The following is a 13,016-nucleotide window of genomic DNA, read 5'->3' on the forward strand; positions in this document are numbered from 1 at the left end:
GTTTCAATCAAAGGACATATTTTGCCTAGTGGCACGTGCATCCTAAAATCTCACAAGAAACATTTGTTTATTTTTTTGTTTTACTGTAACATTATATTGTTTATTATATTTGATTCTGTTATGTACAATACTATCACCATGTGATCTTGCACAAATTGATTTAGCTTTGATCTAACTTTATTAAATGCGCATTTGCTGGTCTGGCCAGGATTGTATCATCTGTAATTTTAACCCATGAATTCATTTGGAAATGATTTACAAAAAATATTTAGATCAATATTGATGATAAGATAATGAATTATGAGTAACATATAACTTTATTCAACTGTTGCTTGAATATTACATTTAGGTAGGCAATGCCCCCCCCCCCCCCCCCCCCCCCCCCCCCCATAGTGGCAGTTGCACAGAATCAGCACTACTCTTTCAGAATATATTTTTGGACATAAATTAGTTGTTATTACACTAATATAAACAGTCAATGCAACAATAGAATACACTATAACTAAATCAAAAAGTAAGTTAATCCTGAATCTTTTGAAAATAAAAGATATTCACACCCTTTACTTTTTTCCAGATTTTGTTGTGTTACAAAGTGGGATTAATATGGATTTATTTCAAATTTTTGGTAAACGATCTACACAAAATACTCTGTAATGTCGAAGTGTTAGAAAAATTCTAACATTTATTACAAATTAATGAAAATAAAACACTGATATACAGTATCTTGATTAGATAAGTATTCATCCCCCTGAGTCAATACATGTTAGAAACACCTTTGGCAATGATTACAGCTGTGAGTCTTTTTGGGTAAGTCTCTAAGATCTTTGCACACCTGAATTGTACAATATTTGCCCTTTTTATTTTTAAAATTCTTCAAGCTCTGTCAACTTGGCTGTTGATCATTGCTAGACAGCCATTTTTATGTCTTGCCATAGGTTTTCAAGCCAATTTAAGTCAAAACTGTAACTAGGTCACTCAGGAACATTCAATGTTGTCTTGGTAAGCAACTCCAGTGTAGATTTGGCCTTGTGTTTTAGGTGAATTTGTCTCCCAGTGTCTGTGGGAAAGCAGACTGAACCAGGTTTTCTTATAGGCTTTTGCCTGTGCTTAGCTGTATTCCATTTATTTGTATCCTAACAAACTCCTTGCTGATGACAAGCATACCCATAACATGATGCAGCCACCACCATGCTTGAAAATATGAAGAATGGTACTCAAAGAAGTGTTGTGTTGGATTTTCCCCAAACATAATGCTTTGTATTCAGGACAAAAATGTATTTGCTAAATGTTTTGTAGTATTGCTTACTTAAGTTCCATGTTGCAAACTGGATGCATGTTTTGGAATATTTGTATTCTGTACAGGCTTCCTTTTTTCACTTTGTCATTTAGGTTAGTATTGTGGAATAACTACAATGTTGTCAATCCATCCTCAGTTCTCTCATATCACAACCATTAAACTCTGTAAGAGTTTTAAAATCACCACCGGCATGGTGAAATCCCTGAGCAATTTCCTTCCTCTCTGGCAACTGAGTTAGGAAGGACACCTGTGTCTTTGTAGTTACTGGGTGTATTTATACACCATCCAAAGCCTAATTAATAACTTGCTCAAAGGGATATTTAGCTTATTTTTTTCACATCTACCAATCAGTGCCCTTATTTGCGAGGCTTTGAAAAACCTCCTTGGTCTATGTGATTGAATCTGTGCTTGAAATTCACTACTCGATTGAGGGACCTTACAGATAATTGTACAGTATGTGTGGGGTACAGAGATGACGTAGTCATTTAAAAAATCCTGTTAACCACTATTATTGAACACAGAATCCATGCAACTTAATATGTGATTTGTTAAGCACATTTTTGTGTCCTGAACTTAAGGCTTCCCATTACAAAGGGGTTGAATACTTATTGACTCAAGACATTTCAGCTTTTCATTTATTATTAATTTGAAAAAATGTCTAAAAACTAAATTCCACTTTTGACATTATGGTGTAGATCAGTGACAAAATCAATTTTAAATTCAGGTTGTAACACAACAAAATGTGGAAAAATTAAAGGGGTGTGAATACTTTCTGAAGGTACTGTATATATGAGGAACAACAAAGGGAGAAGATTGCAATCAAGAAAAAAATAAGCAAAACTATTTCATAAATGTGCAGGTCGTGATAAAATTGAACATTAACATCTATCTACAGAATGTAGCCAAGGGTGCAGATGATGCAGAGATATAAGGCCCATCCCATGACCACATCCTGCTCAGCTCACAGTACTTTCTGGTTGGCAGAAGACGGCGCTTTTGGGCGTCCAAGTTTGATCGTGTCATACAGAGTCTGCGGCTAAATGTGACAGACAACCAAGAAGAAACTGTTTCAGCATCATGAAAGGTAGACAATTTCCAATGTAGACTACATGGTCTGCCATTCACTCATAGACTGTTTTATTAAATGTTTTGTTCAAAGACATCAGGTATGACCATTCATGTCTCGCTCTCACCTTGTTCAGTCTTGGGTCAGCCAGGTCATCCACAGTCCCTCTTGTCTGGAATAAAAACAGAAATAGATACTTAAACCCATAAACACAATGGATGAACATTGCACAAAAACATCAAAATACACAGCAATCAGAAATTACAGTAGGCTACACATACATTGGCTTACACACATTCAGATACATAATAATGGCAATGCATACTTACATCTTTAATTGTTGTGTTGCCCATAACATCCACATATATTGTGTTGTCAGTTTGATATTCTGTGTTTGACAATAACAAAATATCAACCAATCAGATAGATACTAAACAGGATATCCACAAACATAACCAGGAATTAATAAATGAGACAATTATGAGGCTCCTCTCTCCTTTTCAAATGTTCATAATATTCCAAAGCCAACATTAAAAAAAGCCTCTAATTATGCTTATGCAACATCATAATCATCTTAAGAATACTTGCAGAGCCACCTGAAATGTGACTTTATATAGTTGAGACCCCTATGCTGTGCATACCTGTGTTACGGCGGCCCCTGCACTTATACACTGCCACAGCTACAATGAGGATCAGCACCCCTGCGCCACTCACTGACACTGCGATGCAGATGCTATACCACACCCGCCCTGTAAGATAGTCAATAATATCACCCATGTCAATGTTATGCTATTAGACCATACAGGATAACTACAGTCCCTGCCAAAATGATGTACACTCTTGGTAAAGATAAGCAAATGTTTTATGAGATTGGATAACACACTGTGAGGGATCTTAGACCATTCCTCCATACAGAATCTTTCCAGATCCTTGATATCCTTCGTCTGTGCCTATGGACTGCCCTCTTCAATTCAAACCACAGGTTTTCAATGGGGTTCAGAGACTGAGATGGCCATTGCAAAATGTTGATTTTTTGGTAAATTTCCTGGCAGAGGCAACCAGGTTTTAATCATGAAGTACTTTGAAAGGCTGGTTATGGCACACATCACCATCATTCCAGACACACTAGACCCACTCCAATTTGCATACCGCCCCAATAGATCCATAGATGATGCAATTTCAATTTCACTCCACACTTCCCTCACCCACCTAGATAAAACGAATACTTATGTGAGAATGCTGTTGTCGTATATGATGAATGGTGGTCATTATTGCCGTCAACAAAGAGTTCGCTATGCTGCATCGTGTTAGAGGCTTTTATTAAAATCATGAATTTACAGCATAGATACAGACTCGCGATGTCCGGAGAACGGCTCCCAGATTGCTATGGCCGTTCTGCCGTCTCATCGTTTAACCCCTATTTATAAACAATGCAAAGGGAGGGGCTACTCCCTCTTCTGGCCAATCACCAGTCTCCCCTCGGGCGTCACCCTCCAAGCGGCACATTTCAAATAACATCATAAAACATCCCCCCTTTGGCCTGAACAACCAACATTCCATTTCGTCATGAAAAACATTTAACAAAGGCATAATCTTCAGATACGATACTGTTCATTGACTACAGCTCAGCGTTCAACACCATAGTCCCCTCATAAAATCGTCACCAAGCTTGGGACCCTGGGACTTAACACCTCCCTCTGCAACTGGATCATGGACTTCCTGACGGGCCAAACCCAGGTGGTGAGGGTAGGCAACATAACATCCTCGCAAGGGAGGGTGCTGGAGTATTGGAAAAAGGGGTGCCAATAATTTTGACACCTAAAGTATCTTTTTGAGAAACTAAATCATTAATTGTTAAACAAAATCTCTTTCTCTGAGCTATTGTGTTAGAATAAAATAATATAATTTCCCCTTTTTTTGAGCATACACTAAAGCTCAGTATTTGAAGTATTTATTCTGCAGTCTTTTTTGCTCATCTTGATCAAGGGTGCCAATACTTTTGGAGGTGACTGTAAATGAAGCTCTAAAACATGTCTAACAGAATGTTAAGAGAATATTACATTATATATGATATTTGACAACATAAGCATATCAGCACACTGAAGTGTATGGAGTGGATTATTATGATATCTACTTACCTGGGGTGGTTGTGTCATTACCACACTTCACTGTTGTAGAGGCAGATTTCTCACTGACTAGGTTGGAGGCAGTGCAGGTTACACTGATGTCTCCGTCTGATGGTGACAGAGAGAAGTGTATCTGCTGGTTGTCCCTGTACGTCTCATTCCCTCTCTCCCAGATGTAGGAGATGTTGGAGAAGACTGACACGTTACACAGCAGCCACACTGAACAGGACTGGTTGGCCAATAGCTTGATGTCCGTCTGGATAACCATCTTGGATATAGGCTCTGACCAACCAGGAGAGAGAAAGAGAGAGTTATAATCATTCTCCACCGTCTAGCAGATGATAAAATATCAAATGTAAAAAGTAAGATGTTGTCAATAACACTACAGTCACAGAGAATTAAATCAAACAATGAGAAAAAAGCTGATAGCTGCCTATCATGGACCTTAGTGCATCAAACTCACCCTGAACTGTTAGTCTGTATGTAGTAGTTGACTCTTCCCAATTTCTCTCATAGGTTGCAATGTAAATTCCCCTGTCTTTTTCACTCAGATTATTAATGCACAGAGAGTGGTTCACTGGATTATATTCCACTTTCTCCTTGTATTTAGGAGAGACCTTTTTGTCAGTTACTATTATTGTACTATTGACCTTCCAACGTAGTCTTACAAGCTCCTCCGGTGGTTCTTCTACAGGCAGGCACACCGAACCCCCCTTCAATCCATACTTCTCCTTTGGGACTTCAGCCCAGATCCCTAAAGAGAGAGGAATAGTTTGCACCAGTTTTTTCAGTGAGGGATAAAACAACAAAAACAAACCAGGCTAAGACATGAAACTGTGTTCCAATGTATTATTTCTCAAAACCGTTATTTTACACACAATACCCCATAATGACAAAGCAAAAACAGGTTTAGAAATTGAAGTTTATTAAAAATACAAAAACGGAAATATGACATTTACATAAGTATTCAGACCCTTTAAATCAGTACTTTGTTGAAGCACCTTTGGCAGTGCTTACAGCCTCAAGTCTTCTTGGGTATGATGCTACAAGCTTAGCACACCTATGTTTGGGGGAGAGTCTCCCATTCTTCTCTGCAGATCCTCTCAAGCTCTGTCAGGTTGGATGGGGAGCGTCGCTGCACAGCTATTTTCAGGTCTCTCCAGAGATGTTCGATCAGGTTCATGTCCGGGCTCTGGATGGGCCACTCAAGGACATTCAGAGACTTGTCCCGAAGCTACTCCTGCGTTGTGTTGCCTTTGTGCTTAGGGTTGTTGTCCTGTTGGAAGGTGAACCTTTGCCCCAGTTTGAGGTCCTGAGCACTCTGGAGCAGGTTGTCATCAAGGATCTCTCTGTACCTTGCTCTGTTCATCTTTCCCTCAATCCTGCCTAGTCTCCCAGTCCCTTCCGCTGAATTACATCCCCACAGCATGATGCTGGCACCACCATGCTTCACAGTAGGGATGGTGCCAGGTTTCCTCCAGACGTGACGCTTGGCTTCAGGCCAAAGAGTTCAATCTTGGTTTCATCAGACCAGAGAATCTTGTTTCTCATGGTCTGAGAGTCTTTAGGTGCCTTTTGGCAAACTCCAAGCAGGCTGTCATGTGCCTTTTACAGAGGAGTGGCTCCATCTGGCCACTCTACCATAAAGACCTGATTGGTGGAGTGCTGCAGAGATGGTTGTCCTTCTGGAAGGTTGTCCCATCTCCACAGTGGAACTCTGGAGGTCTGTCAGAGTGACCATTGGGTTCTTGGTCACTTCCCTGACCAAGGCCCTGCTATCCCGATTGCTCAGTTTGGCTGGGCGGCCATCTCTAAGAAGAGTCTTGGTGGTTTCAAACTTATTCCATTTAAGAATTATGGAGGCCACTGTGTTCTTGAGGACCTTCAATGCTGCAGAATTTTTTTGGTACCATTCCCCAGATTTGTGGCTCGACACAATCCTGTCTCTGAACTCTATGGACAATTTCTTCGACCTCATGGTTTGGTTTTTGCTCTGACATGCACTGTCAACTGTGGGACTTTATATAGACAGGTGTGTGCCTTTCCAAATCATGTCGTGTCAATTAAATTTACTACAGGTGGACGCCAATCAAGTTGTAGAAATATCTCAAGGATGATCAATGTAAACAGGATGCACCTGAGCTCAATTTAGAGTCTCATAGCAAAGGGTATGAATACTTACATAAATAAATGTGTAAACATTTCTAAAAACCTGTTTTCGCATTACAAAATACAATGAATTATTATTCCCATAACATTGTTACAGAGAATAAGACAGATTATGCTACCCTCTCCCTATCGGCTACTTAGCTTATTCAAGCCTGTCTCAAAATACAACACTGCCCTTTTAAGACAAAAAAAATCTCTTTACCTGACTCGCTTTTCAAAGATGTCTAAAAATGTACACATTTTGTGCTCTTGTAGGAAACAGTCACTCCCGTATTGCTGACTACAAATTATGTATAAATGGACTGATATTTATTCTGTGTGGCAGTAGCGCGGCCACATACGCACACAGTTTAGGGGGAACATTGCAGCTTAGAGGGAACATTGCAGTTTAGAGGGAACATTGCAGTTTAGAGGGAACATTTCAGCTTAGAGGGAACATTGCAGTTTAGAGGGAACATTGCAGTTTAGAGGGAACATTGCAGCTTAGAGGATACATTGCAGTTTAGAGGGAACATTGCAGCGTAGAGGGAACATTGCAGTTTAGAGGGAACATTGCAGTTTAGAGGGAACATTGCAGCTTAGAGTGAACATTGCAGTTTAGAGGGAACATTGCAGTTTAGAGCGAACATTGCAGTTTATAGGGAACATTGCATCTTAGAGGGAACATTGCAGCTTAGAGGGAACACTGCAGTTTAGAGGGAACACTGCAGCTTAGAGGGAACATTGCAGTTTAGAGGGAACATTGCAGCTTAGAGGGAACATTGCAGTTTAGAGGGAACATTGCAGTTTAGAGGGAACATTTCAGCTTAGAGGGAACATTGCAGTTTAGAGGGAACATTGCAGTTTAGAGGGAACATTGTAGGTTAGAGGTAACATTGCAGCTTAGAGGGAACATTGCCTGTGAGGATGAGTTGAAACCACAGAATGTTCACTTTAGAAGTGTAAGAGATGCAGTCTGGCATTGTTCCCTGATCTCTGTCAAAGAGTGACAAAAAAAAATCTAAGTAAGTGACTGTAGCAGTTTTCCCCACAACACTTCAATATGATCCTCAACACTTCCTCGCCCCCTCAGTTTACTAAACGTTAGGGTCTAGATTGAATCCGGAACCGCACTAGCTGTTGCTGTACAGTGGTTGATTTCACTTTATCGGAGGTGGAGCTGAGGTGGAGCATTAGAGTTTCAAATCCATAAGCGGCCCCCTGTGTTACCTTATTGCGGACACTTCCCATAATAACTAATATTTAACCCTGTAAAGACACTAGTTTATTATAAAAAGCTAAAATGTTGATACAAAAACCTGTCATTGGAAATAACAAAGTTATTTGTGGAATATTAGGTTTCTACATTGTGTAAAAGCACTGCCTATAGACAGGTTAGCTGACAGTCATGAAAACGATGCACACACTTCAATGGGTCAGAAAGTCTGTGTGTTGATGTGATTCTGGATGGCTCATTTCAGCTAGTTTTATCTTGTTCTTTATAACATGTCATGTTTTGAAGTGTTTTGACTCATGTCACTTCTATGCTAATAAGGCTCAAATTCCCTAGCTAACAAATAACTGTATTGACAAAGGTATTTATAACTAGCCAAAGATGGTTAATCTGTGCCGTTTACAGATGAAGCATAGTGGGAGAACAAGCAAGGAGCATGTATTTAGTGTCAAATAATAGTCTTGGATGGATCCTGCTTGATTCTGTAAGTAGAATTGTTTTAACTTGTAAACTGTGTTGGTTCTGTCTGTCTGTCATAGTTAGTAAGCTACCCAGTCTGCTTAAAAAGCGATTGCTACCCATTCACACTGGACGCAGGGCCAGCCACTTATTTTGTTCTCTGCAGATTACAACTCAATAGGAGGGGAAGTGGCTACACTTGTTCTAGGCAATTAGCTTAGTGTTATTACCACAACCTCTTTGTTCAGCGGCAGCTGTCTGCGGCAGCTGTCCCCAAAACGAAGACTGTCCCTGAAACAAAGACAGTTCTGCCAAGTTGTTCTGCGGGAGTTAGTCGAGGGAGGCCCCGCTCTCTCGCTTCCCCAGATTTTGCATTATTGTAGCCTTTTCTGTAGCCTGTCAACTATGTGTCTGTCTAGACCTGTTCTCTCCTCTCTGCACAGGCCATACAAACGCTTCACACCGCGTGGCTGCTACCACTCTAATCTGGTGGTCCCTGCGCGCATGACCCACGTGGAGTTCCAGGTCTCCGGCAGCCTCTGGAACTGCCGTTCTGCGGCCAACAAGGCAGAGTTCATCTCAGCCTATGCTACCCTCCAGTCTCTCGATTTCTTGACACTGACGGAAACATGGATTACCACAGAATAAACTGCTACTCCTACTGCTCTTTCCTCGTCTGATCATGTGTTCTCGCATACCCCGAGAGCATCTGGTCAGCGCGGCGGTGGCACAGGGATCCTCATCTCTCCCAAGTGGACATTCTCTCTTTTCCCCCTGACCCATCTGTCTATCTCCTCATTTGAATTCCATGCTGTCAAAGTCATTAGCCCATTCAAGCATAACATCCTTGTCATTTATCGGCCTCCAGGTTCCCTTGGAGAGTTCATCAATGAGCTTGACGCCTTGATAAGTTCCTTTCCTGAGGATGGCTCACCCCTCACAGTTCTGGGTGACTTTAACCTGCCGACGTCTGCCTTCGACTCATTTCTCTCTGCCTCCTTCTTTCCACTCCTTTCCTCTTTTGACCTTACCCTCTCAACATCCCCCCCTACTCACAAGGCAGGCAATACGCTTGACCTCATCTTTACTAGATGCTATTCTTCCACTAATCTCACTGCAACTCCCCTCCAAGTCTCCGACCACTACATTGTATCCTTTTCTCTCTCGCTCTCCTCCAACACTACTCACTCTGCCCCTACTCAGATGGTAACCTTCGCTCTCTCTCTCCCGCTACTCTCTCCTCTTCCATCCTATCATCTCTTCCCTCTGCTAAATCCTTCTCCCTCCGGTCTCCTGATTCTGCCTCCTCGACCCTCCTCTCCTCCCTTTCTGCATCTTTTGACTCTCTATGTACCCTATCCTTCCGGCCGGCTCGGTCCTCCCCTCCTGCTCCGTGGCTTGACGACTCATTGCGAGCTCACAGAACAGGGCTCCGGGCAGCCGAGCGGAAATTGAGGAAAACTAGACTCCCTGCGGACCTGTCATCTTTTCACTCCCTCCTCTCTACCTTTTCTTCCTATGTTTCTGCTGCTAAAGCCACTTTCTACCACTCTAAATTTCAAGCCTCTGCCTCTAACCCTAGGAAGCTCTTTGCCAACTTCTCCTCCCTGCTGAATCCTCCTCCTCCTCCCCCTCCCTCCTCCCTCTCTGTGGATGACTTCGTCAACCATTTTGAAAAGAAGGTTGACGACATCCGATCCTCATTTACTAAGTCAAATGACACCGCTGGTCCTGCTCACACTGCCCTACCCTATGCTTTGACTTCTTTCTCCCCTCTCTCTCCAGATGAAATCTTGCGACTTGTGACAGCTGGCCGCCCAAGAATCTACCCGCTTGACCCTATCCCCTCCTCTCTTCTCCAGACCATTTCCGGAGACATTCTCCCTTACCTCACCTAGCTCATCAACTCATCCTTGACCGCTGGCTATGTCCCTTCCGTCTTCAAGAGGGCGAGAGTTGCACCCCTCCTCAAAAAACCTACACTCGATCCCTCCGTTGTCAACAACTACAGAGCAGTATCCCTTCTTTCTTTTCTCTCCAAAACTCTTGAGCGTGCTGTCTCTAGCCAACTCTCCTGCTATATCTCTCAGAATGACCTTCTTGATCCTAACCAGTCAGGTTTCAAGACTGGTCATTCAACTGAGACTGCTCTTCTCTGTGTCACGGAGGCTCTCCACATTGCCAAAGCTAACTCTCTCTCCTCTGCTCTTATCCTTCTAGACCTATCTGCTGCCTTTGATACTGTAAACCATCAGATCCTCCTCTCCACCCTCTCTGAGTTGGGCATCTCTGGCGCTGCTCACTCTTGGATTGCGTCCTACCTGACAAGTCGCTCCTACCAGGTGGCGTGGCGAGAATCTGTCTCCGCACCACGTGCTCTCACCACTGGTGTCCCCCAGGGCTCAGTTCTAGGCCCTCTCCTATTCTCTCTATACACCATGTCACTTGGCTCTGTCATATCCTCACATGGTCTCTCCTATCATTGCTAAGCAGACGACACACAATTAATTTTCTCCTTTCCCCCTTCTGATAACCAGGTGGTGAATCGCATCTCTGCATGTCTGTGAGACATATCAGTGTGGATGTCGGATCACCACCTCAAGCTGAACCTCGGCAAGACGGAGCTGCTCTTCCTCCCAGGGAAGGACTGCCTGCTCTATGATCTCGCCATCACGGTTGACAACTCCATTGTGTCCTCCTCCCAGAGTGCAAAGAACCTTGGCATGACCCTGGACAACACCCTGTCGCTCTCCGCTAACTTCAAAGCGGTGACCCGATTCTGCAGGTTCATGCTCTACAACATTCGCAGACTGCGACCCTATTTTACACAGAAAGCGGCACAGGTCCTAATCCAGGCACTTGTCATCTCCCGTCTGGATTACTGCAACTCGCTGTTGGCTGGGCTCCCTGTTTGTGCCATTAAACCCCTGCAATTTATCCAGAATGCTGCAGCCCGTCTGGTGTTCAACTTTCCCAAGTTCTCTCACGTCACCCCGCTCCTCTGCACACTCCACTGGCTTCCAGTTGAAGCTCGCATTTACTACAAAACCATGGTGGTTGCCTACGGAGCTGTGAGGGGAACGGCACCTCCTTACCTTCAGGCTCTGATCAGACCCTACACCCAAACGAGGGCACTACGTTCATCCACCTCTGGCCTGCTAGCCCCCCTACCTCTACGGAAGCACAGTTCCCGCTCAGCCCAGTCAAAGCTATTCGCTGCTCCGGCACCCCAATGGTGAAACAAGCTCCCCCACGACGCCAGGACAGCGGAGTCACTGACCACCTTCCGGAGACACTTGAAACCCTACATCTTTAAGGAATACCTGGAATAGTATAATAGTAATCCTTCTACCCCCCCTTTTCTACCACTGTCTTTTGTCTAAACTAACACCTGACTTATTTCACCTGCTAGCACTGACTTGTTTGAAGAAATGTACTTATTGTGATCGAGATGTAGTTGTCCCTGATTGCACTGACTTTGCTCACAGCTGCTTGTTTGAAGAAGTGTACTTACTGTGATCAAGATGTGGTTGTCCCACTGGCTATCCTAAGTTGAATGCACTAATTTGTAAGTCGCTCTGGATAAGAGCGTCTGCTAAATGACTTAAATGTAAATGTATTTGTATATTTCCGTTAGGGAACGCCTCCACTTTGAAGTCCATGTGTGCACAGTAGAGGTTGAGCGGGAGTGAATATTAATTCCAGTCCTGTCTTGTCCTGTCAATATTTTTTCCCTTACTGTCCTGATCCCGCAACTTTTCTATAACCCCGGAACTTTCCTGTCTCATCCTGATAAAAATCACTCCAGTCTCATGCTCATTTTAACAGGCAGAAATAACTGAATCCTTGCTGCTACTATGTCTGTCCCTGCTCTGCTGCAGCATCGCATTAGTGGAATCCAAGACTCAGGGCAAGCCTTGTTGTAGCTCGATATGTTCGAGTAGCGTCGGGGACAATTTTTGCATTTTAGCTAACCCTAACCCTATTCCTAACCCTAACCGAATAATCCTGAACTGCCAAGTTAATTCTCCTAACCTGCCAGGTTAATTTTCCTAACCTGCGTAATACGTCGAAAAGTCACTTCTGCTAGTCAAAACGGGCAGATGCCCTGTGAGAACAGTCTTGGTTTCCATTAATGCGATACAGCCGCTCTGCTTGTGAGTAGCCATAGCAACTTCACCGTTTGGCTGCTGCTCAGCGCTCAGTTGCTTGTACACAGCTGATAACAACCACATTATGAGATTTTGGCAATGAAGACAGCGCTTGTACTTACTTAGAGTCGGATGAACTCATAGATGGACATGTGTAATTGTGCACTGCACAAACTCAATTCGACCTTGCACTCCTTCTAAACAACGCCATTTAAAAATAAACTTGGTGTCAAGTCTATAAAATTTAGTTCATTTTGTTCGTAATAGATTCTAGTTTTGGGAACAGGGAAATTTGATTGAGATCAGATATTATATCTATGAGAAAACTTGCAGAATGTCGGCCCAGTTTAACCTAGTTCCATCCTCTCCCACTACCTGTGACTGGACTTACTCCACAGGAGGTTTGGTGGCACCTTTATTGGGGAGGACGGCCTAGCGGTAATGGCTGGAGCGGATGAGGTGGAATGTTATCAAATACATCAAACACATGGTTTGATGCCATGCCATTTGCTCCGTTCCAGCCATTATTATGAGC

General features: G+C 43.1%; 1 protein-coding gene across 1 annotated transcript in view; it reads right to left on the minus strand.

Moving 5' to 3' along the window:
• Positions 1 to 411: 411 nt before the first annotated feature.
• Positions 412 to 13,016, minus strand: part of LOC311112866 (uncharacterized protein) — a 29,440-nt gene continuing 16,835 nt past the window's right edge. The window contains exons 2-7 of the mRNA XM_084156004.1: positions 4,953 to 5,243; positions 4,502 to 4,771; positions 3,005 to 3,112; positions 2,693 to 2,751; positions 2,491 to 2,535; positions 412 to 2,333 (exon numbers count right to left, since the gene is read on the minus strand). Coding sequence (XP_084012130.1) covers positions 2,259 to 2,333; positions 2,491 to 2,535; positions 2,693 to 2,751; positions 3,005 to 3,112; positions 4,502 to 4,757 — 543 coding nt within the window. The 5' untranslated portion in view covers positions 4,758 to 4,771; positions 4,953 to 5,243 and the 3' untranslated portion in view covers positions 412 to 2,258. The remainder of the gene's footprint in view (positions 2,334 to 2,490; positions 2,536 to 2,692; positions 2,752 to 3,004; positions 3,113 to 4,501; positions 4,772 to 4,952; positions 5,244 to 13,016) is intronic.

Source organism: Coregonus lavaretus (assembly GCF_964263955.1).
Source record: "Coregonus lavaretus genome assembly, chromosome: 39".
Taxonomy (NCBI): Eukaryota; Metazoa; Chordata; class Actinopteri; order Salmoniformes; family Salmonidae; genus Coregonus; species Coregonus lavaretus.